The sequence below is a fragment of the Protopterus annectens genome, chromosome 6.part0 (genome assembly GCF_019279795.1).
Source record: "Protopterus annectens isolate FY-2018-M chromosome 6.part0, PAN1.0, whole genome shotgun sequence".
In the NCBI taxonomy this organism is placed as follows: Eukaryota; Metazoa; Chordata; order Ceratodontiformes; family Protopteridae; genus Protopterus; species Protopterus annectens.
The window spans coordinates 1,702,021,211-1,702,044,235 of record NC_056737.1 but is presented as its reverse complement, the minus strand read 5'-3'; the positions used below and the strand labels follow the sequence as shown (position 1 = coordinate 1,702,044,235).

The following is a 23,025-nucleotide window of genomic DNA, read 5'->3' as shown; positions in this document are numbered from 1 at the left end:
GAGCAAGGGAGTGACCAGCCCTGGGCTGACTGTGATCTCTGTGTGCTCTTAAGGGAAATTGCACTTTACTGTGTATATTTGTTATCCTTTACTCCTATATGAGATGCCCCTCACTGGTGTTAGTGGTGAGGATTGAGGCTCCTTGATTGCTGGGCCAGGGCACGGGCGTCACAATCCTAATGATAATAGCAGTGATGGTTACTCTGCTGTTTTAAATTAAAACAAAATGCTGTTTAATGCAATTACATAGAAATTTGAGTTAATAATTTTATTCTATTTTATTATATATACCTTTTTGAGAATATATATATATATATATATATATATATACATACATACATACATACATACATACACATAGTATTCTTAATGTTTTTTCAATATACACATTTTTTAAGGATTGATTATTGTGGTTAATTATTTGATTGGCTGTGAGATATAATTGATCTATATCAGAATCTCAAAAGTCTGACGATATCGAATATGATATTGTCAACACGAGATTACTGAAAGCGCTCAACATCGAACATTTAAACGGGAATCTCTATAAGGAGAGATTTCCATTTACTTCAACGTTGTGCGATCTCGGAGTTGGCATATTTAAGTAGCGGGGGGTGGGGGGGGGTGCAACACTTTAGCTTAATTTTTTTTGTTTTAGTAATTTTTTTTATTACGGTTCGATGGTTTAACACTTCGATGCATAAAGTTCGATCTTTATGCATTTGAAGTATTAAACCTTCGAGGTTATAATATAGACCCAATTAATCGATACGTGTATATAAACTGTTAACTTTATGGGGAATGTTATTAAGCCCTGAAGAAGGGTAATTGATACCCGAAAGCTTTGCTGCTGCTAATAAACTGGCTCCTGTCTTTTGTTGGTATTGGCTGCTTTGTTTTTGGATTATTGTGGTTCTACAGCTACATCTTTACTCTGTATGGTCTTTTGGTTTTGTCTTACAAATTTCTTCCAACTACCCAGAGTCTGTCAGCCCAGTACTGAGCACAGCAATGTAATGCCATATTGTGAGATTAAGAAATGGGTCCCACCAGGATAGTCTAAAAAATATGATTTCATTTATATAACTAAGAAAAGCTTTTAAAATACAAATATTTTACTAGGCAAGTACATTTTTGATGCTGCTGCTAGTACAAGGTCAACAGATAAGTCACAATGTATACTGATAAAACTGCACCTATGACATTAAACCATCATTTTTAAAGCCTGAGTTTTTTTTTCAAGAACTACTGTAGTGGAAGAGAAACACTGCACGTTAATTTTGCAAACAAGGTACAAGTTTTTTTATATTCCTCTAACTTAACCCAATGTACTCCTCCAAATAAACCTTCACAATCAAGAATAAACAGTTTTAGAAAGATGCCAACTCTGCCACCAGAAAAGTTGCATCAGAACGAAGACATGGCTAAACAAATCACTTTCAAAGACTGTCCTCTGGCAACACTATACAAACTTGAGCAATTTCTTACAAACGTAAACGTATGTCACTTAAAGAAAAATCTAATTACAATAACAGGAGTGTGCTCCTCCTCCCTGTACAACTTGAAGAATAAATATTTCACGACGACTGTCAAGACACCATTTTGCCATCTGCTGAACAATATCATGCTCCATCATCTGAGGCGGCGGCTGAATATCGGAAGGAATACAGCTTGTTGTCTGCACCACCACTCAACAGCAACTACATTAAACAATAAGAGAATGAAAAATGTTAGTAATGAATAATCTTCCTGGAAGCATTTCTATCATCTCACATTGTAATATGAATGTATGCATACATATGTTTTCATCTGTAGCTCCAGTGTGTGCTTGAGTTTGTGTGTCTGTGTGCACGCATGTGCAGACACTTACAGACACTGACAGATGGATACCGAGAGAGACAGACGGATACAAATGTCTTCACAACATAATTCATTACTGTCCTGTCGTGAATGACCCAACAATAACAGAGAAAAAAAGAACAAAAAAAAAATTTTCTGTGTATTCACCACTACAGCTGGTCTGTAAGGAAGTCCTCCTAAGTCCATCTGTGACTGTGATGTCCCTCTCTGCTGCATTGAATTTGACTATTTTCCTCTGATTCCTGTGCTTGGGGGTCCAATACACAATCACTTCATATGCTAGACTAGAAGACCCCCAAGAGCCCTTTTGCTCACTAGTTCACTCCAAACACTGCACAGGTAAAATTTGTGACATAATAATGTAACAATGAAAAAAACTAAAGCACACAGACATACAAATGTATATACTTGTCCAGCTTGTATGAAACGCTAGTAGAAGCTGCTGGACGCAGGGCAGCAATTCGGATACAGAGAATCACATGAAGATAATGATGTCTCACCTTGGAGAACTCCTTTCCAGATAACCTGATATAGGCAGCATATCTGTTTTCCCTGACAGCAAGACATTTCTCTGATGAGTCTAGGACTGCAAAAAACAAAAAGTATTAAAGTTGCAGAAAGAAGGAGCCAAAGGATGACAAAGGAGGAAGGAGCCAGAGGATGACCAAAATGAGGCAAGAGACAGATGCCAATGAAAAGGAGAATGAAAAACTTAATTTCTAAAGGAGGCCCAACTACTGCAGTCATCATTCATAGGTTTATAGGCAAGTACTAAGCTAGCAGCTGCCCTTGTGGACCATTTTAAGCCTAGCCAACTTCCCTTTTAAAAGTGAAAATCAGACCTTGTATCTTGTGACTCTTGAGGTAAACACCTTATCCATTATACCAAACCTCAACCTCAAGCAACACTATTTAGGGAAGATGTTAATCAATGACCAACAGGCCATGGCAAATATCCTCACTGCAAACACTTCTGAAGTAGGCAATTGAAGCACTACTGCAAGCAACCATTCTTCTGGTGGACTGTTATGGAATTTCAGTATTTTACAATATGCAGCTATCAAGCTATGTGGAAATGGTTTGCTTAGCAAATGTCTTCCCTTCCTTCCACTGTACAAGATACACAGCTGTGCATTTTCAGAAACTTGTGTACCTGCCTAAGACAAACATCTAAGCTGCCAGGGCACATTTTGCATGTTAAGAACTTTCTTCTTCGGTTTCTGCCCCCCCAAAAAATAATAAGCATGGAGATGAATGAACTTGTTTAAGGACAATTCTGAAACCACTTTCCCCATGAAATCTAAATGGATACCTGAAAGATCAAATAGGGTTCCCTACAACCAAATATCTGAAAGCAGAAAGATTGTTACTAAGAAAAGTATCTTTTATGTCACAAATTTCACAGTCACTGAACTACCAGGCTTTAAGAGGGGGTGGGGGCAAGTCTGTTAACCATGAAACTCAATGCTCTATTCTTCCCCTTCTGGCACACCATCTATGCCCCCTTTCAACAAGTTAACATCCCCTTCTGAGAATACCTTCTATGCCCTCTTCTGAAAAAGTTAGCCATCTTAATACCTTACCTGAAATCCCCATTAAACCCAACATTTTTCTTTTGGGAGTATCATTCTGTATACCCCCCCCCCCTTCTGAGCATTATAGCTATCTTAAAACCTTCCAGGAACAGCAGCCAGAAGACAACCAAAATTACATGTTCTTATTGGGGGGCTTCATCTATTCATCCATAAACTGGCTGACACTCTCAATTGTCATTCTGCCTGATGTTTTCCTTGACACTATAAATGCTAACTCTCTTTTATAAACAGATAACCAATCTATTACAAGCCCCTATATCACTGATTTGGTCCTCAAACAGGGACACATCTTGCAAAGCTCCATGTGTACCATCTGCCATACTACACCAGACCATAAATTAGTGACTTTTCCTTTAAAACTGGTGGTAATTCCCTTGTAAATATCTCTGTATTAGGGAATTCTGAAAAGCAAACCTTCAGTTACTGGATGAGCTAAAATTCTGCTGCAATCCTCCTTCACTGTCTCCCATTGCTAAAGCTGTCTAGGCCTCTGACTTCTTCCACTTAAATGGTTGCATTGACAAGACAATGCCTGTCCACACAGAATAGGAGAAATATCAAAACAAACCCCTATAGTGGAATGCACATATAAACAAAGTAAGTAATAAAATACATTGCTTAATGTTTACAAGAGGTATCATTCTGTCTATTTAAAAAACGCACTTAAGCAAATTAGTAAAGAGCTTAAGGGAACCATCACGAAGCTCAAAGATGAACATGAACTTAAAAAGCCACTGAAACCAAAAATAATTACAAGTCTTTCTTTAACTATGTCAAGGAGTTAAGAAACACCAAACACTGTTTGGAGCTACATGACAATAATACTAGAAAAAAAGACTGCAAAGAAAAAACAATTGTCCAAATATGGAAAGATATGAATGCCCTGGAGGCTGCAATAAACGATAACTGGAGTTAGGCATTTTGTAAATAAACTTGAAGTGGATAGTCCAAAGGGAAGACAAAGAGCCAATTATGCAAACCAGATAACAGCAAACCTTAAGAAACACCTGAAATGTTTAGTTTCTTGTTTTTTAATTTCTCCAAATCTTTTGGGTTTTCAATACCATGATGGGAATGGACCCCACTCCTAAGTCAAAGTACAATTAAAGTTCATGAAATTAGTATTGTTTCAATCTTTGATGTCAGCCAAAAGTGCTCTTCGCAGCATCTGCAATGTAACCAGTAATGACTACTTCTGCCATTCATACAGTTACATGTATTGGTAACGTACCTAAATATGATTGTAGATTCTTTTTAATAAGACCCATTGCTCGTCTATTGAACTGTTTGGGTATCTTTCTTCCACACTGCTCTCGTTTCTGCCTGCAGATCCTGATATTTTATAACTGTCTCTCTGTATGCAACACAATGTAGTCAATGGGTGTGGCGATTTCAATGATCAATGCTACTTTTGTCTTCTTTTCATGGGCCACTATAGCCGGTTTTCTAGCATCTATCTTTTGAACTGTTAGTAACCGCTGATTCCCATGTGATATAGCTTTGTGGCTTGTATTTCCAGTGTTTTTCAGCCACTTCAATACCATAATGTTTGCATAGTCCCCAGTGCTTTTCACTATACAGTCCTCCTGCCATTAGTATGTCACAATCAGCAATGAGATGTGTGATGGTTTTAAATTTAGTTCTACAAAACCTACATTTGTCTGTTTCTCCCACATGTTCAATGGACTTTGTAAACCAGCGTATACGTAAGCCCACTGTCTTTGTCCACCAATATTAACCTTTCAACTCTTGGTTTGAATTTGCCTCTCCGTATCCATTCCTATATTAATTCCTGATCAACATGAGGTTCTTCCAGAAGTTTTCTATATTTGCAACTATACATTTCTTGCAATCTAATCTCGTCCTTCACCTTATGTTCTTTCTTTTGGTTTTTGGCACATTCAGTTGCTGCCTGATTTTTATCTTCTTTTGATTTGGTTTCCACTCTTGCTTGACGCCAATATGCTTCTGCTAGATTAAGCAGAGAAGTCATCTTAGATTTATTCTCCTCATGTTTCAAAACTTTCACTACTTTTGGGTCTTGTGAGGTCAGCAGATATGTGTGGAGTCCCACAATTGAAGAACAATACATGTAATTAATTTCAATGAGGCCCATCCCTCCTTCAAAACGGGGAATATATAATCTTGGTATACACTGATTTTTATAAATCATTTGGTGAGCATGAAGCAGCCTTCTTGTTTTCCTGTCTAATCTATCCAACACGTTTTGGGGCCAGTCAGTCACTCCAAAACTGTAAGTTAGGACAGGTAGAGCAAATTGGTTTGTAGCTTGGATTTTGTTCTTAGATGTCAACAATGTTTTCAGGATTAATTTAAGTCTTCTAAAGCATTCCTTACTAAGTTTTATTCACATTTGGTCAAGTTTTACTGTTGATCCTTCAATTCCCAAATATTTATACACTCCTTCTTGCTCAAGTTCTTATATATCACATTCTTGTCCCAAACTGATGTTTTCCTGGTGCTGCAGTTTTCCTGCTTTAAAGATTGTTTTTGTACATTTGGTCAGGACGAAATGACATTCTTATATCATCTGAAAAAGTTTTGACAACCTGCACTTGTGCTTTCGGTTCCTCATCTGATAAGCTATACAATTTTAAATCATCGACAAAGAGAAGATGAGAAATCTTTACACTTTGTTGTTTTCTATGATCCAAATTATAGCCAAGGCTTAAGCTGTTAAGTAAACAACTTAAAGGTTTAAAGGGCAAGGCAGAATAGCAATGGTGACTGTCACCCGGGAATATCGCCCTTAGAATTTTTATCCCTGGGATAATAATTTGTCCTTTACCATGGCTTAATCACAAAGTGGTCTGCCACTGTTTCATGGTCACTGTAATATAGTCAATCAGTGCAGGGTGTATCTTATACATTTTTAAGCACTCTTTTATCCATGAATGTGGGATACTATGAAATGCTTTTTTGTTGTCAGTCCATGCCATACTTAGATTCTTCCCCTTTTTACAGTTCTCCTACAACAAATTACCCTTTGTTCCACATAACTTTCTTTTATTGCCCTTTTGTTCTAATGCCATAACTGAGATTTCTTCTAAATGACTATAAACTCTGTCAGCATCAATTCCCATGTTTACATGCCATCGGAAGGCAAATTACTGGTCTATAATTTTTAGGGTAGCTTGCAGGTTCACTCTTAAGTAGGAGCATTGTTTTTCCTGTAGTTAGCCAGGTTGGTGTCCTTTCGAAGTTCGTATATAAATAGTTTTTACTCATGGCTAAATCTTCGTGCAAAGATGCCAATACTTTTAACCAACTGTTACGGCATCTGTGTCTGGGGTTTTCCAGTTAGAGACTTTTAACTATTTCAATCTCTATGGCTGTTACTTCATCCCATTTCATATCCTGTACCTTTAAACTTCTTATTCCTTCTTTTACTTCTTCTATTCATTTAGCATCTTTGTTATGTTCCACAGAATCTTCATAGAAACTTCTTCAAAATGTATCTATTTCTTCTTTTTTTGGTGGTCTTTTAATTCCTTTTGCCATGTTTTTCAATACTCTATAAAATCTTTTTAGGCCATCAATAAATAACTTATTTTGTACTGTTCCTTTATATTTATCTGAGTCTCTTCTAAGTTTTTCTGCCTATGCTGAAATTTTTAGTTTATTTGTGATAGTATGTGATAGATCCTGGTCTGTTCTAATACTATGCATTGTTTTTTATCACATCTATCTTAGTATTTTTGATGATCTATTCCCTCTTCTATAGCCTTCTTACAGTGACACTTCTTGTCAATTGCTTTATAGTTTTCTCTATTTGATACTTCCATGATGGTATTCAATTTCTCCCCTTCCTTTCCCTCACTACCCTGTGTTCTTGTGGTAAAACTTCATCAGTTATTAATTTAGCTGCACAATAATATATCCTGTTTACTTCTGTTATATCACATGGATCTCTATGGACGGTCCTAATTATGGTGTTCATTTGTTTTATCAGACTTTTGACTTTTTGGGTTTTATTGACCTTCTGCAGTCTGTTTTTTTATTGATCTTAATATATCTATGTCTATTAAATCAAGCAACTCTTCTCTTAGCTCATTTTCTTCCAAACTGAGGGCATGTCCCTTGGTTTCCATTTCCTGCGGGCATTCTATAGAAAGTTCTATAGCATCTTCCTGTTGCACATTCTCTTCAATTTCATCCTGTGCCATCCATTGTTCTGTCATATGGGAACTCAGGCTCCAAAATATCTTCATATGGCACCTGACCAATTGCTTCCTCTTCCACTGATTTCCTCTTAATTTGGATATCCATTGCTCTATCCTGTTGTGGTACTCCATAACCTCAATTTCTCCATTACTAATCTCCGTTTCTACTTTTCCTCTTTGTCTTGATTCTTGCATTGTAAAGTTTGGCAACAAGAATGTGATGATAGGTGTCCTTTAGGTCCGGCTTTACCATGAAAGCTAGATGAAGAATCAAAGGTACAAGATTTTGAAGTGATAGTATCTTGAACCTCAGGATCATGACAAAAACTGTCTATAGCAGAAAGATCTAGTACTGGTTTCCTGGATCCCTCTGACTTGGGAACTAGGAAAATTCTTGAATAATAACCTTTGCTTTAAAGGTCACGGGCAACAGCTGTAGGACTTCCTAAAGAAGGCATGTTATGCAGAATGGGAGGAAAGAGAAATCCGGTTCCGTGGGCAAGGAGAAATACCTTGAAAGGGAGGAAGGGATTCCCAATGCCAAGAATGCCCCTGCTAAATTACACTCAGAACCCAAATGTCTCAGACTATCCAATGCTATAAGGTGAGATAAAGTCTTAGGGACATAAAAAGATTGTATGGGGTGGGAGGTACACGGACAGGTGAACAGTCATGCTGACTGGGAGGGCTGTCCTTGAGATTTGGAGGCTTCTCCTTTCCATTATTTTTTATTTTAAACCTGACTGCTCGCACCTTGCCGATTATACTGTATATTGAAAAAGGAAGCAGAGGAAGGGGAAAACGTATTTGCTTTGCAATAGGAGGGTTGGAAATCTTTTGGTCAATCTTTGTATCAGCTTTCCCCTTTCATCACACTTCTTCAGTACTTCATCTGCCGAAGGTCAAAAAAATTCTCCTTCTGTAAGGGAGAAGTCAAAACTTCAGACTTAGCATATGTAGGAAGGTTTTGACAAAAAAGCCAAGCTAATCTCCTCAAAACAGATTTTGATGCAGCAGCCCCAGATGAAGAACCCACTCTATCATAAGCACATTTTAAATATGCTTGGTCACCTAACAGCTGTCACAGAAGCATCTGATGAATTCTTTGCCCTCAGAAGGAGGAAGCTTCTACATATTCTCAAAAAACATGTAAAAGCTTTTACATCCGAGTTTGCCAGTTCAAAATTCTAAACATTAAAGTAGTACGAGAATACATTTTCTTCACCAACTTAACCATTACTTTCCCAGCTTTGTCAGTGGGGCTGAGATTAGTAGCAGTGATGTGTTTAGCTGCATCAGACTTGGATAAATAAATGACTGCTAGTTCTGCTTTAAAATGAGTAAATGGGTATTTGTACATGTTTGAGGCACCTTATATAATCGGTCATACCTGATAGGGGTAGATGACCGCTCATCAGGGAGGTTTGATGCAGTAAGAAAAACATTCTCTACAGCAGCAATTGAGGAAAAATAGGTCCAGCTTTAGGCAACTGTATCAAATCGTAATATATTTTTTGTGCCATAGGAACTTCATTCTGATCCCACTGAAACACCTCTTTCTTACCAGATAAAATGTCATTTAAATATTTTTTTCAACAGGGCAGTATGAAGCAATATAGTACTCAATCAGAATGTTCAGACTGAGAAGAAACTTCTGAAGTACACCCCCCTCCCTGCACCAACTGCTCTTCTTACTGAAAAATCCTGTCATAATGACAAAAAAGTTTCTTTTATTTTTTTACTAGCAGTTTGAGAAGACAAGGAAAAGGCAGCAATCAGTCCTTTGGCACATTCCAGTTAATCTGCCCTGTTCATGGAAACGTTAAACTCTGACTCAACAAAAAAAAAAAAAAAACTTACGCACACTGGCCCCAGCATCTACAAACCTATCCCTGACAAGTGAAAATCCTTCCCAAGCTCCATCCCCAAACAGGGAGAAAAATGTCTCTCTTGCCCACTTAGAGCATTTCTAAACCACAGAGAATATGACTAAATCCTGGTTTATGGTGACTTGAAAGGCTACACACCAAGGGGAGCAGTGGAAAAAGATGGGTGGTCTGAGGAACAACCAGCAACCACTGCAAAGTCACCCACCATCAGCTAAGGATGACTGGCCCTTGAAAACTCCTTTATCTTTTTGTACGTTGGGGAAGGAAGAACCATGGAGACAGATTGCTACTACATCAGTAAACAGGAAGAGTTGTGAAATCTAGTTAGTTAATCCTTGGAGAGTTGGCAAGGAGAACGGCAAAGAACAAGTGGTTCTAAGCCAAGTAAACAATTTTAACACCCTCAAGTACAACATCCTTCCCCAAGACAGTTCTTCAATAAAAATAACAAAGTTTACACATGCAACAAGATAAAAACTCCATTGTCACAGTGCACTAACAGTCCAAGTCTTAGTAACAGTAAAAAAAAAAAAAAAAAAAAATCTGACAAAGTACATTTTTGAGTAACTGCTTTTTTTGTCAGCCAACAGAGTTAAACTCAACAAGACCTTAATATACTTAGGCAATTAAGAGCCTATGTCCTAGTACAAAAGAATCATTTCCTTAGTTACAGCAATTTGCTCCCCCAATATTTCTAACAAGAGTGTTCCATAGGGACATTTTAAAATGTCAACTCATTTAAATCCTAAAAACATGTTCCCCATTTACCCTTTTCTGCTCATCATAACTCTGTTTGCCATCTCCCAGAAGGAAAATTATTTTAAAGTCTGCAAAACAATATCGATGCAAGCACTTCCAAGCAAAAATCCTAAACTTTCTGGATTTTGTTGCATACTCTGGAGCCAAACACGTGTCCTCCCATCATTCCATTCAAAACTGCTTTTCCAGTCTCCTCTTCCAAATCTCTTCTGACTTCGCAATATTCTATATGCCCTATTAATTATCCCTTTTTTAACAGCAGCTTTCGTTCTAGATTCAAATAAAAACTCTACCAGATCAGGTCTTTCACTTAGGACTCCACTTATCCCTTTCTTTTTACCTATACATGGATATCAATCCCCGACCGGGAAGGCAGTCGCTAACTTGCAGTTCAAACTTCTTCTTGGCCTCATCCCACTCTATTACCTTTCCCTCTCTAGTTATTTGTTCTCAATACCTTGTTTCTTTGCCAGTTTTCCCCAATACATTCCAACTCTCTCTTGCCTATTTTCTGTACCCCTCCTTGCAGTCATCCTTATTGGCAAAATCTTCTTTCTCCACTCCTGTGTGTACGAGCCTTAACTATGCAGCTCTAAAACGTCTTGTTCTATTGGGAGGATGAACATACCGCTCAACATCTTAGAGCAAGAAATCTGAACAAAGCCATAAATAATAGGGAACAAAGGCCCAAAAAAGGAACACATTTTAAATATTGCTCTTACAAATGTAGAAAGTTGATAACAGCTTTTGTATTAGCAGGGATTTTCTGAAGGGTATGAAATCTGAAACTCAAATGTCTGTCGTCATTTTCTGACTTCAGTGTTTAGTAATTTGCAGCAATTTGACAGAAAAACACAATTTTATGAAAATCTGAACAAAAATATGATGCAAAAATCTGGACATTCTGCAAAAATCTGTATAGTTGAGAGGATCAACTTATTTCTCTCAACTCTTGCCCTCTTTCTCTCCCAGATAAATTCAACCGTTTATTAATTACTGTCCACAACTTCTCCTCTGGTTGATAAAACATCTGCCTGACTTGCATGTTTTTTAGTATTACCACACACCCTTTGCTGCTTTTTTAATCCATATTTCTAAATACTTCATCTAATGTCCCTGTAAACACAGGTATTGCTAAACCACATCATGAGTGGGCATATAATTTGTATTTTCATCAATTTTATATTCTGAAAAGATTTCAGATAGTCTCAAAATGTTCCACACCACCAAGATGTTCTCTTCTGGATTTATCAAGTACAAAATAATATCTATAAATAAAGCAAACTTTTCTGGATTACCATACCAACTATATCCTTGAATTTCTGAGTCCCTTATTTTCTTTGCCAATGGCTCTAAATGTAAAGCAAACAGGAAAGAGGACAACCTTGCCTTGGTTCCTCTGTTCAAATACAGAAAAGACCTCTACCACTTTAATTCTCATCTCCAATCCTTCATGTATCATCTTAATTAGCTTATTATTGCATCAGGGAATGCAAATGCTTCCACTGCCAAACTCCTAAAATCCCAGCTTACTTAATCAAATGCTTTCTCTGCATCAAGAACCAACAACAACAGCGGCATTTTCTTACACCGTGCTTCCCTTTGAATCATCATTGCTCTGCTAATGTTGTCAAATGTTTGGCTCCCCTGCACAAAAGCAAACTGATTCATATCTCTCAATTTATGCAACCTCTCTGCCATTCATTTAGCTAGTATAACCACTTTATAATTATGACAAACTTGAAATGAGTCTATAAGAGGCTAGGTCTTACAGGTCATTACCATCTTTGGGTAATACAGACACCAAAGCTTTCATCCAAGATGCTTCTCTTCATTTTAAAACACTATTAAACATCTTCCAGATATTTACTTTCTTCCATCCTAACTTACAAGTGTTGACAGGAATGCCATGCAGACTGATTACACATTACCATTTTTTATCTCAGCTTCTCTTATTTTAAATATCAGTTGTTAAGCCTCATTTTCTAATCTTTGCATAATTAAATCTTCTATAAATATTTCCATCTGTGCTCTTTCTTGCTTTTTACATTCATCTGCTTAATGCAAATTTTCATAAACATTTCTGAAATATTTCCCAATACCTTCATAGGATCTCTGATAATTTTTCTTGTCATAGGCTCCCAAATTTTTAAGACAACCATTTCTACTTTCTGTTGCCCAAGACTTTGTGCTAAGTCTTGTGCTCCGGATTTATCAAAAATGAGCTGCTTAATGGCAATTTTTCCTAAACTCATGCATACTATCCAAATATTCCCTTATTTTCTCTTTAGCACACTGCAGGTGCCCCTCTTCATGGTCTGAAAAATTCTCCTTATTCTGCAATACTTTAAACTTGATAACACCTCTAAGTATTTCCAATTATTTCATAAACATATATTGTTCTCTTATTTCTACACCGTTTTAAACTCCATTTCCATTTTATCCCATTCACAAGATATCCCTTCTGAAGGGGTTTGTCTTCCCTAATAACTCTTGACTAATTTATTTTATTTATTTATTTTACATTTCTTGACCGGGCTAGTCTAGCTGGATATATTTCCATTTTCAGTAGAGGCCCGGGGAGAAAAGCTCCACACAAATTTTAACAAGTAATCAAAAAAACAAAACAAAAGAACCAGTACCTATTCCGTAAATTTGTCTCTTTTAAAGTAGATAAGTGGGAAAGTGATGGCGTCTCATTTTTACTTCATTACCCTACATTTTTATCTTGGTTTTTATTGGTACATGGTCTGAAACAGTTAATGGAAGTGTATCAAAGCTTTCAGTTAGATGTACATGGTCCGTGTAAGCCCAGTAATTGTACCTTAGGAATAATATGTGAATTCTGTCAGAGTTCCTACTACTGAATTCATGTCTTCCATACCAAACAGTTTCAAAGCTTTCTTCAGAAAAATCCCCTCTTGTTATATTTTACCTTTCAGGTTCCCCAACACATCCTCACTATTGCAAGTCAAGTTCTAGTCCCCACCTATATGTAACATTCTCTGCTGAAAGTTGAGTATCTTTCACAAAACTTTTTTAATCTTCGTAACAGCATTTTTGATGGAATATAAATAAATGCCAGCCTAATCCTCCTTCCTGGCCAACAGCCCTTTACCAAAGAAAATCCAACATTATTGTCTTTTTTTCCCCACTTCTATCACTATTGGAGCCCCTCTAATAATCAGTATTATTACTCCCCTTTTTCTTTTTTTCCTGATATTCTGCTGAATATCAATCCTGAAATCCTTTCTTTGTCAAATTCACATGTTCATTTCTTTCCAAATGCATCTCCTTCAGCACTATTTGCAATCTGCATTTCTTACTACTCTTCAATACTCAATCAAAGGTACTTTGCAATATAAATAGCCTAAAGGTAGAAACAAAAAGGAAACAATAGCCATTGATACATGAAATTTTTTCTTGCATGCATACAATATTGCTTGGCAGGCTGATATTTCATAGTTGTTTCGCCTCTTCTCCACTTGAACCTATGTCACATTTTTCAAGATTTTTTTTGCTTTAATGAAAGCCCTTAAACAAAAAAAATAAATTTTCAGAACACATCCTTCCCTTATTAACACACAAACCTATGTACATTTTCAAGAAATAGAGTTTATCCTTTCAGATAGGAAAACTGCACCAAATCAACAGCTGCACCCACAGGCATAGCCATGATAAAGTGTATGTTACAGCCTGGGTTTCCCACTTAAGTCAATTCCTGTCTATTCTTTTCTTACTCTATTCTCCTCCCAGGTATGAAAAGCAGTGTGTATGCTTTTGGAAAACTAACTTTTAGCCTTAAGAAAATGTGTGCAGGTCACCTTTTAATAAAAATAAATGATCTAGTGTTCTATGAAATGCATTGAAGTAACCACGGCTGCTGGGATGGCTCTCTCTTATTCACATCCCATATTTTCAAACTATTTTTAATGAACTACTTGCCATTTTACTTTTAAATTTAGCATTTCTCTCAGTAAAGAATGTCCAAAACTCTCAAGATTAATGGTCTCCATTTAAAACAGTCAGCAATGAAAACAAAAAACACAGCTAACAACTTTGCAGATGTATGAAGAAATCTTTTTAAATTTAACTATGAAGAGTATGTACATAATATCCCTGGCTAACTGCCTTCAGCTACAGACCTCTTTGTCCCTCAGTAAGAAAATCTGCCAATGGAAAAAGAAAAAAGGCAACATTCCTGCAGCTGCAAGAAGCCCAGTACACTCCATGACCTTATTAATTTTATCACATCCCTGAAGCCTATTTACCCACAAAACAAAACAAAAACTTGTTCACAGCTCAGGCCAAAGACACCAAACTACACATCCATCCCTGTAAAAACAAGAGAAATCATTGTCGTAATTCTACATATAATATAATCAGTACACTTTTACACTGCTCCCCAGAAGCTCAAGATCACAGCATATTAATTTAAATTTGCTTTTGTTAAGCATTTCATCTCTTGCTATACTGTAAATCCAATATTTTTTTACAACTCAAAAAAGATACATTTATATTGTTAACATCCTTCTACGTGGCACACCTCATCACAAAAGGTTTCTCATCCAGGAAAAAAAAAGAGGTCATTGTTCCCCTCTACTCATCACTCGTTAGACCCATTATAGAGTACAACGCCCCTTTTGGTATGTACCTTACAAGACATCTACAACTGGAAAGGCCACAGAAATACCTCACACAAAGAGGATTACTGGCCTCAAACAGATGCCCTACGCAGACCATCTCAAACTCCAGCTTTTCTCTGTTGTATATCGCCTACTCAGAGGTGATCTCTGCCTAACATACAAAGCTATGTTAAACCCAGAGCTGTTGGACATTCTTCACATAAAAAAATCCCAATCCCTCCAAGCTACATGCTCTAGGGACCTAATCCTTGTCACCACAATAAACAGAACATGCTGGAGGGATAGATTCCTGTCCCAGACACTTCCCATACTCTGGAACAAACTACCTATCTATATCAAACAAAGCTCATTAGCACTCTTCAAGAAAAATCTTTATGATTGGATGGGAGATAGGAAATTCACCCAGGGATCACTTCTGTGGCTCTGTTTGACAGGGACACAGGAAAATAATTTTCTTGGGTGGCAAAAGCCAGGGTACTGTTTAGCTAGGTTTATATAGGCCCTAGGACCAACAGCCTAGTACCTACATATGAACCTATGTAGAAAGGTCACTGAAAACACTCTCCTCCCCACACACACACACACACACATTTAAAATACCTCTTAATACACATGCTATAAAACTGATTTACAATATAACATGCCAGTTATATCATGAAATGTTTTACACAAATACTAATAACAAAAACTGTTTTACTTACAGTTTTTCCCCCTTTAGTGGCCTTCTAAACATCAATGAAGTGGGATATATGCTTTACAGCCCAGCAATAAGTTTAACAAAATCAACAAAAGTTCAGTCTTTTCAGAGCCACTGTTATTTATTTTTTTTGCAAAGCTGTATTTCACAAATGTAATTGATGCTTTATAGTCTCCCATTTATTCAATAATTTCAGTGTTGCTGGTCTTCTCCTTGATAGTCTCCATCTACCAACACCAAGACTCTGGTTCAGCTGTATTTCACAAATGTACTTGATGCTTTATAGTCTCCCATTTACTCACTAATTTCACCGCTGCTGGTCTTCTCCATGATCAGCTTCATCTCCCAACACCAAGACTCTGGTTCAACTCTAAGGTATTTGTGATTGTTCTAGTCAACTCTTGGGCTTTTTTTTTCCCATCTCTTTTGAGAATTTTCTTTTCAGAACACTGCAAAAGGTTTCGCTAGCAAAATCTCTCCAAGACCTTTACTGTTAGAAGAATGAGAAGCAGTCCCTCCTTCTGCTTGTTGGCTCACATTTCGTTGGATAAACTTTTATCTGCTCTGCATCAAAGAATGTATTTGAGCTAGGAAAAAAAAAACACTCTGAAGACAGATACAGCAGCTTGAAACTAACAACTGCCTCTTGACATTCCCTGACTGCAGAGACAAACTTGCTTCTCTTCTGCCTGGTGCACTTTGAAAAATAAATTTCCACAAACTCTGTCACCTCCCATTTTTAATATTTTCCCTTCTGCCACAGTTTTGTCATGATCACTTCTTTCTGCTGGTACAATTGCATCACTACTAATACAGGTCTTGGCTGCTTTCTCGGGTCAGGTTTGGAGAACACACTCAAAGTGCCCTTTCAATTAACAAATCCTGCTGTGGAAGACCAGTCTATTTGCTTTGCTGTGCTTTGATAAAATTAATATAGTTTGTTCCTTCCCGTTTTTGCTGATACAGAAGAAAGTCTCAGGTTTTCTCTGCACACACTGTTTTCTATTTATTTATTTATTTTTTTGAAACTGCTCTGAGAAGCCTCGTAGTTGGCCAACCATTTCTTCATTTCAACCTCTGATTTTTGCAGTTTTTATCAGTTCATCTGAATAGCTACTTACAGTTTATTTTTTCTAGCTTTTTGTTAATTCAGTTAATATATTCTTTTATTTAATCAGCTCGGTTTACATACGATTTATTTTTCCTCTAAAGTAATGGAAACCAGCTACTGAACCATATCTGAAGTGTGAACTTTTTTTGCTGAACAGCTACTGGATTCTTCCAAGACTATGTTGTCTTCTTCACCTTTTCTGGTTGATTTTCTTTCAGGTTTTCCAAACTTCTTTACTGGCTTTCAAGCTGTGTACTTAACTGAATTTTACCCAAGCTTAAAATTTCAATGGTGTTTTTTTTCTCAGTTTCTGTTTTCCTGCTGAGACAGCTGAAATCATCACTGCTGCTTCTATTGAATTTTGATAAACAGAAAGCATCTGATACTGTCAGCTAACATTTTAGGATAACGACAATGGTATCATTTGTATTTCCAGATAGAAAAATACAGATAAGGAATATAAATGAATGGTTGGGTGTCAAGGTGAGAAGGCCCCTCTCTGACTACTTGTGTCCGATCAGAGAGGTCCTCTTCCCCCACTGTTAGTTGTTTTACAGTAAGTCATTAGCACATAAAATAAATTCACCAATCAAGAGCATAAACTGGTTTGATAATCAAGAGAATTTATCTTTACCTGTAGATGATATTATTTTGTATGTGACAAATCCAGAAAAGGCCATTTTGGAGTTAAGGAACATTTCAAGACGGTTTCAAGTCTTTTCAGGGTATATAATGGATGAAGACAAAACAAAAGCTATAGAAGTAAACTATGTACTCACACACAAATTAGTTCCATTACATCTATATTTATGGGGATATAATAAGATGAAGCATTTAAGTGCAAGAATTACAACAGGATTTAGTCAAGGCAGATAAAACATTTGTGGGAAGAGAATAAAGAAATAATACAGAAGAAACAGGGAGCTCCTGATCATGGCTACAGATAGGATACTAGCTCTGAAAATGCTTTTAGTCCCTATAGTCTTATATACAGGTCAGGTATAATTGATCTACAGGAGGAGAAAGTATGGATGGCAATTAAAGAGTTGAAGGAATTTATTTATAAGGGAAAGGGGTCAAGTGGAATAAGTTAATTTCCCCATAGAACAAAGTGGTTTAGGATTTACTACCCGATTTGAAGGGTGACTTTAAAGTTGCACAGGTAAGGCTCATATACATAACTCAAACAGAAGTGTATAAATCAAAAGTGAAAAGAACCATGTTGAAATTAGACAGCTCCAGAGAAAAAAAAAAGACAGACTAGAATTCTGAATGCAAGTCTTTAAGGAGAATTGGAACAACTATGCAGAATGCTATATTCATAAAGTAGTAGAAAGCATTCTAAGAACTAAGCCAGCACAGAAATAGCACAGCAATAGACAAAGGAGATCTTACCAGTAAGTATGTCTGTAAGTATGGGTATAAAAAATAGGCAAGAGGTTGGGCTACAATTTACTACAGGAAATCAGCCAAGGAGCCAAGTATCGAGAGAAAATAATGCCAAAAGGAAAATAAATACAGTGGAATGAGGTTAAACAAGACTTTGAACTGCAGCTAAAAATACTGCCTTCCCTATCTAGGACCGATAAAAGAATATAGACAAAGAAAAATGGATAGGACGGTCATAACTTACAGACCTGTTTTACTGCAGTTTTTAGTTCAGCCTGGAATAAAAGATGTTGTTAAAAAGGAATAAATAGTAGGGAGCCTAAAATACTGCAAGATAACTATAAGGATCAAACAGAGGAGTTTAGGAAAGACTGAGAAAAAGACGCAAAAATTACAAAGGTACAATAAAAGGAAATCTGGATGGCTCCAAAATATGCAACAAAGTCCATAAGGTTTACAATTTTTATATGGAGGGGCATGCGTATGTATTTTTATGCACTCATCCAACAAAGAAGAATGTTGCAATTTGGAAAGTGATTTAAGGATTACTTTGCATGCTTTCAACCAGAAGGCGAATGAGGCAATGTACTCAATAGGAAAAACCACATATGGTAATATTCAATCAACTAAGGTTTCAAAAGAGCAGAAGGAACACGGCCAAAAGTCTTTTTCAAGACTACTAGCACATCTTTGTTTATGACTTTCAAAATAAACTTCAGAGGAATCATCTTCAGGTAGATAGTAAATGCTGAAGATGTGATAAGGAAGAGAGAGGGAAACTGGGAACACTTTTTTAATAATGCAACAAGTTCGTGACTTTAAAATTTCACAACAGTACTGTGACAGAAATATTAGGTGAGAATGGTAGCATCTAATAAAATGTTTTTATCTAGGACACAAATTCTGAACTGCCTAGCCACAGCAAGATCTTACTTTATTGCCATTAGTGACCAAAGCAATTACCAGAAAACGGAAATCAAAATTAAAAATAAATTTAATGAAAGTATTGAATATGGTTGTTGGGTCTTTCGGCTTTTCCCTGTTAGGGGTCACCACAGCCGAACTCCGGTCCGCTAATGATTGGCAGATTTTTACATGCCGAGTTGCCAGCTCTGACGCACAACCTTCAATGAAGGTACGCCCATTCACGCATGTCTCCACACAGAAGATGCTCTAGCTGAGAGTCGAACAGGACGTCTTACAATGAGGCGACAACGCTTCCGCAGCACCACCACCACAGTTAAAAGTATGGAATATGGTAAAGGAGACAAAATAACTGGAATATATGATTGTCATATAATGTAAATTATTAAGCATACCTCTTAACCTCTTAGAGTAAAATATCTGGACAAAGCCATTAATAAAAGTGGGACAAAGGCCCAAAAATAGGGACAATTTTTTTTAATATTACTCTTAGAAACTTGGAAAGTTGATGGAATAACATGTTTTGAATTATCATAAATTTTTCCTAACTTCTGTCTAATGATTTGCCACTAATTTGTCAGAAAAACACAATTTTATGAAAGCCAGGCCATAAATATGAGACAAAAATAGGACATTCTGCGAAAATCTGTACAGTTGAGAGGTATGATTAAGGTTTGTTTTCTTTTCTATTAACTTAAGGGCACTTGCACCAAATTAAAATGTAATGGCTGAATAACAAATATTAAGTAGTACATCACCATAAGCAGCCACTAAAGTCCACTGCAGTGTTTGCATCCTCAGGTGTGCAAACAGTATCGTGGAAAACATGATGGCCATGAAACACAAAAAATGCTGCAGAGTTTGGCCATGGACTCTTCCCTAGGAGACTAATACTATGACCAGAACCCTCTCCAAAGGCAGAAGCAACACACATTTTTGAGTGAGGAATAACACTCCAATGAAGTACTTCCTCCAGTCTGTCACCACTAACTATTATTTCCATGTAAGTAATCAAAAAGGGATGCCTCAAGGCAAAAGCAGGAGACCATTCTTCTATAACATTTTATCCAGCATGGCCACCATCATGGATACAGAGGAAAGCTAAAATGTCAAAACACTGTACTGGAAGTGATACTTTTAGTGACCTAGAGGGAAGCGTCTTGTGTGAACTCCAAATGCTTCTGCGTCAAAAGGCTTCTATTATATCCAGCAATACCATCAAGCTCCTCTACAGCTATAACTGGAGGATGCTCTGCGGGGGTGGGCACAGATTCATAGACTGTTACTAGACTAACTATGCAGGGGGCCTATCTAAGCCTAGCCAGGTTTTCCCGAAAGAATAATGACATCCTCTATCCAACCAGGACATTGAGGGCCAGTTCTTTATAAGCTACTTCCACCCATAAAGGACATAGGTGTCAGGCCCGCTGTAAATTCCCTATTCCCTACCCACTGGCCTAGGTTGAGCTTAAACTGGGTAATAGAGAAACTCAGCTTCACATGGATGGGAAACCTGTTCCATAGGAGGGGCAGTCTCTGGGACACATATCTGTCTCTCCAGACATAAGTCACAGACAAAATTCAGGTCCTTAAACCTTGTATTTCTGATCCTGTTTGACTTGCAAATATGCATGAGATTCATAAATGTGGAGTTTGTGGATGCCTTGTAAGCCAAGCATAGATCACCTCAGCAATCTGTAGGAGACTGGGTACAGGGAAAGGGCTTAAAGACTTTGCAAAAGGCAGTTTTGTTACACCTTGTATTATTTTTGTAAGCAACCTTGTAAGTAACCTGAGTTTGCACTAGTTGCTGCACATGCCTGATCAGGTACACACCGAAGGGAGCACTGTACTCTACTGATTGGTCTGAAGGCGGAGTACAGAGGGGGACTGATGTCTACACAGATTACAAGGAGGAATTAGGCTGCGAGATATTGGAATAGGTGCCATTTTGCAGAAAGCAGCAGTTCTAACTAAAGACTGCAAAAAAAAGTCAAAAGGTGTGGATATTCAACACAGAAACACTCAATTAATGCAGCTGTGACAAAACAATATGAAAAACAAGTGCCAAAACAGTGGATATGGTAAGTTAAGTCTTAGCTTGCTCGTAAGTTATGAGCTAAGAGTTGTGCAACTGCAACGCTTAAACAGCAGAGGAGATTCAAAAAAACACACACACACGGCCCTATGGCCAATCAAAAACAGCACACTGTTCTTTCCTTTACACAATTTTAGGCCAGAATGACACCAGTCCCCTCTACCCTCACTACAGTAGTACCAAAGCAGTTCTAACTAAAGACTGTAAAAAGGTATAAACACAGAAACACTCAACTAATGCATATTGACTCAGACATACTAAATGAGGTACGTAGCTGAAGTCGGCAAGGTACAGAATGGGATGGAGTCTACCTTCCACTTCAACATCAGGAAAAAGAGAGAGTAAAATCCCAATCTTGCAGCTTCACCAGGACAGTCTCTATGACCTGTTTGAACAATACAGTGGACTTGTCTTAAAAACTCAGATCTGACACAGACTGATCTCATAGTGCAAGCCTTTCTGGGGGAGAACTTGTAAACTCCAGAGTATGGCAAAACTAAAATGGCCTTGTTGGCCATACTTAATGGTTGTTCTAATCAAGTTAAACTCTGAGATCTCCCCCAAAGGACAGTCCCACAACACAGTCAGGGCTATGGCAGGCACACCAGAGAGGTCAAAAACCTGTGCAACTTCACTAACACTAGAGAGCGTAACAATGTGCAACACCGGAGAGCGTTTCTCCAACACCAAGGAGTCCTTTTCGTCTTTGATGCTGGCCAGGACTGATAAATGAAGGAGTGGAAGTGGCAGGAGGAAGATCACAGGGCCCTTGGCAGACACCAGGCCTGCCTCCTCTGGCTAATCAGAAACTCCAACTAAAGCAAGCATCCACTATCTTATTCCCAAGCTCCTCCTTGATGGTGCATAACCTCAGCCACTCATTCTATGCAAGGCTCACATCTCAGCCTGTCAGTGGTGACTTGCACAGGGTCTTAAGACAATCCTAACAGTGTGCAGATTCAAACTGGTTAATGAGCTCATCTAGCACCATCCTTATCAGGAGAGACATGGAAATGGGGCAATTAAGAACTGCTGATGGCCTTAAGCCCCAACAAAGCAGTGGAGTAAACTCTCTTGCCACAATAGTCCAAAGCTCTAGATTTCTTGTCCAGCAGCAAGGTGCAAAAACGTTGTCATCTCTGAGACCTATACTGGGGAAAGAGATCACAAATGGGTTTGCAAAAGGACACTTAATGACTAGGCATGTCCATCCAAGATGCAGCCTGTAAACTGAACTGCTGGTTTTCAAAGGCAAATGGATCGAAATCGGGAAATCACCACTCTGCTAAAGCAGCACCCCTACTGGCTCAGCTTTTAAACTGCCTGAGAGATTGGAACTAGCACTGTAATGTGTGCCTGCCAAGGGCAGCATGAAGTGGGGAGAAGTCTGGCATCAGCTTTGCACCGAACTACCTAATGATGTATTCTCTCATCTGCAACTCATGCTCCCATCAGATAAACACACGCTTCACGTTCATACCCTGAAATGCGACTGTTTGAGAGAGGAAATCAGATGAACCTTCTTCAACTAGAGAATGTTGGTCCATGCAGGCCTGGGGATCAGATCCAGAAGGAAAGTCCCTGGCCCCAAGTACCCATCAGTGACCAGATTACTCAAGGAATCAATGTCTAGAAAATGGATGGTTGCCAAGGGTTCCAGCCAATGACCCAAAAGTGGAATGGTACAAAAACATCAGGAAGCAACCAGGTGGAGCAGACAGCATGTTACCATTAATCCAACAGTCCTCCACAGATGCTGAGGACTGGTTAGGGCTCAAGACTTCACTATCTAACAGTGAGCTCACAACCAAGGGCCACATGAATTAAATTTACATTAAGGAGGTTCAGGTCTGGACTTAGCCTCTTGCTGCTT

At 37.8% G+C, this 23,025-nt stretch overlaps 1 protein-coding gene across 1 annotated transcript in view; it reads right to left on the bottom strand.

Annotated features, from left to right (window-relative positions):
* Positions 1–324: 324 nt before the first annotated feature.
* Positions 325–23,025, bottom strand: part of WDR12 (WD repeat domain 12) — a gene marked incomplete in the record, with an annotated part of 668,024 nt that continues 645,323 nt past the window's right edge. The window contains 1 exon segment of the mRNA XM_044075093.1: positions 325–1,700. Within this exon segment, the coding sequence (XP_043931028.1) occupies positions 1,623–1,700 (78 nt within the window).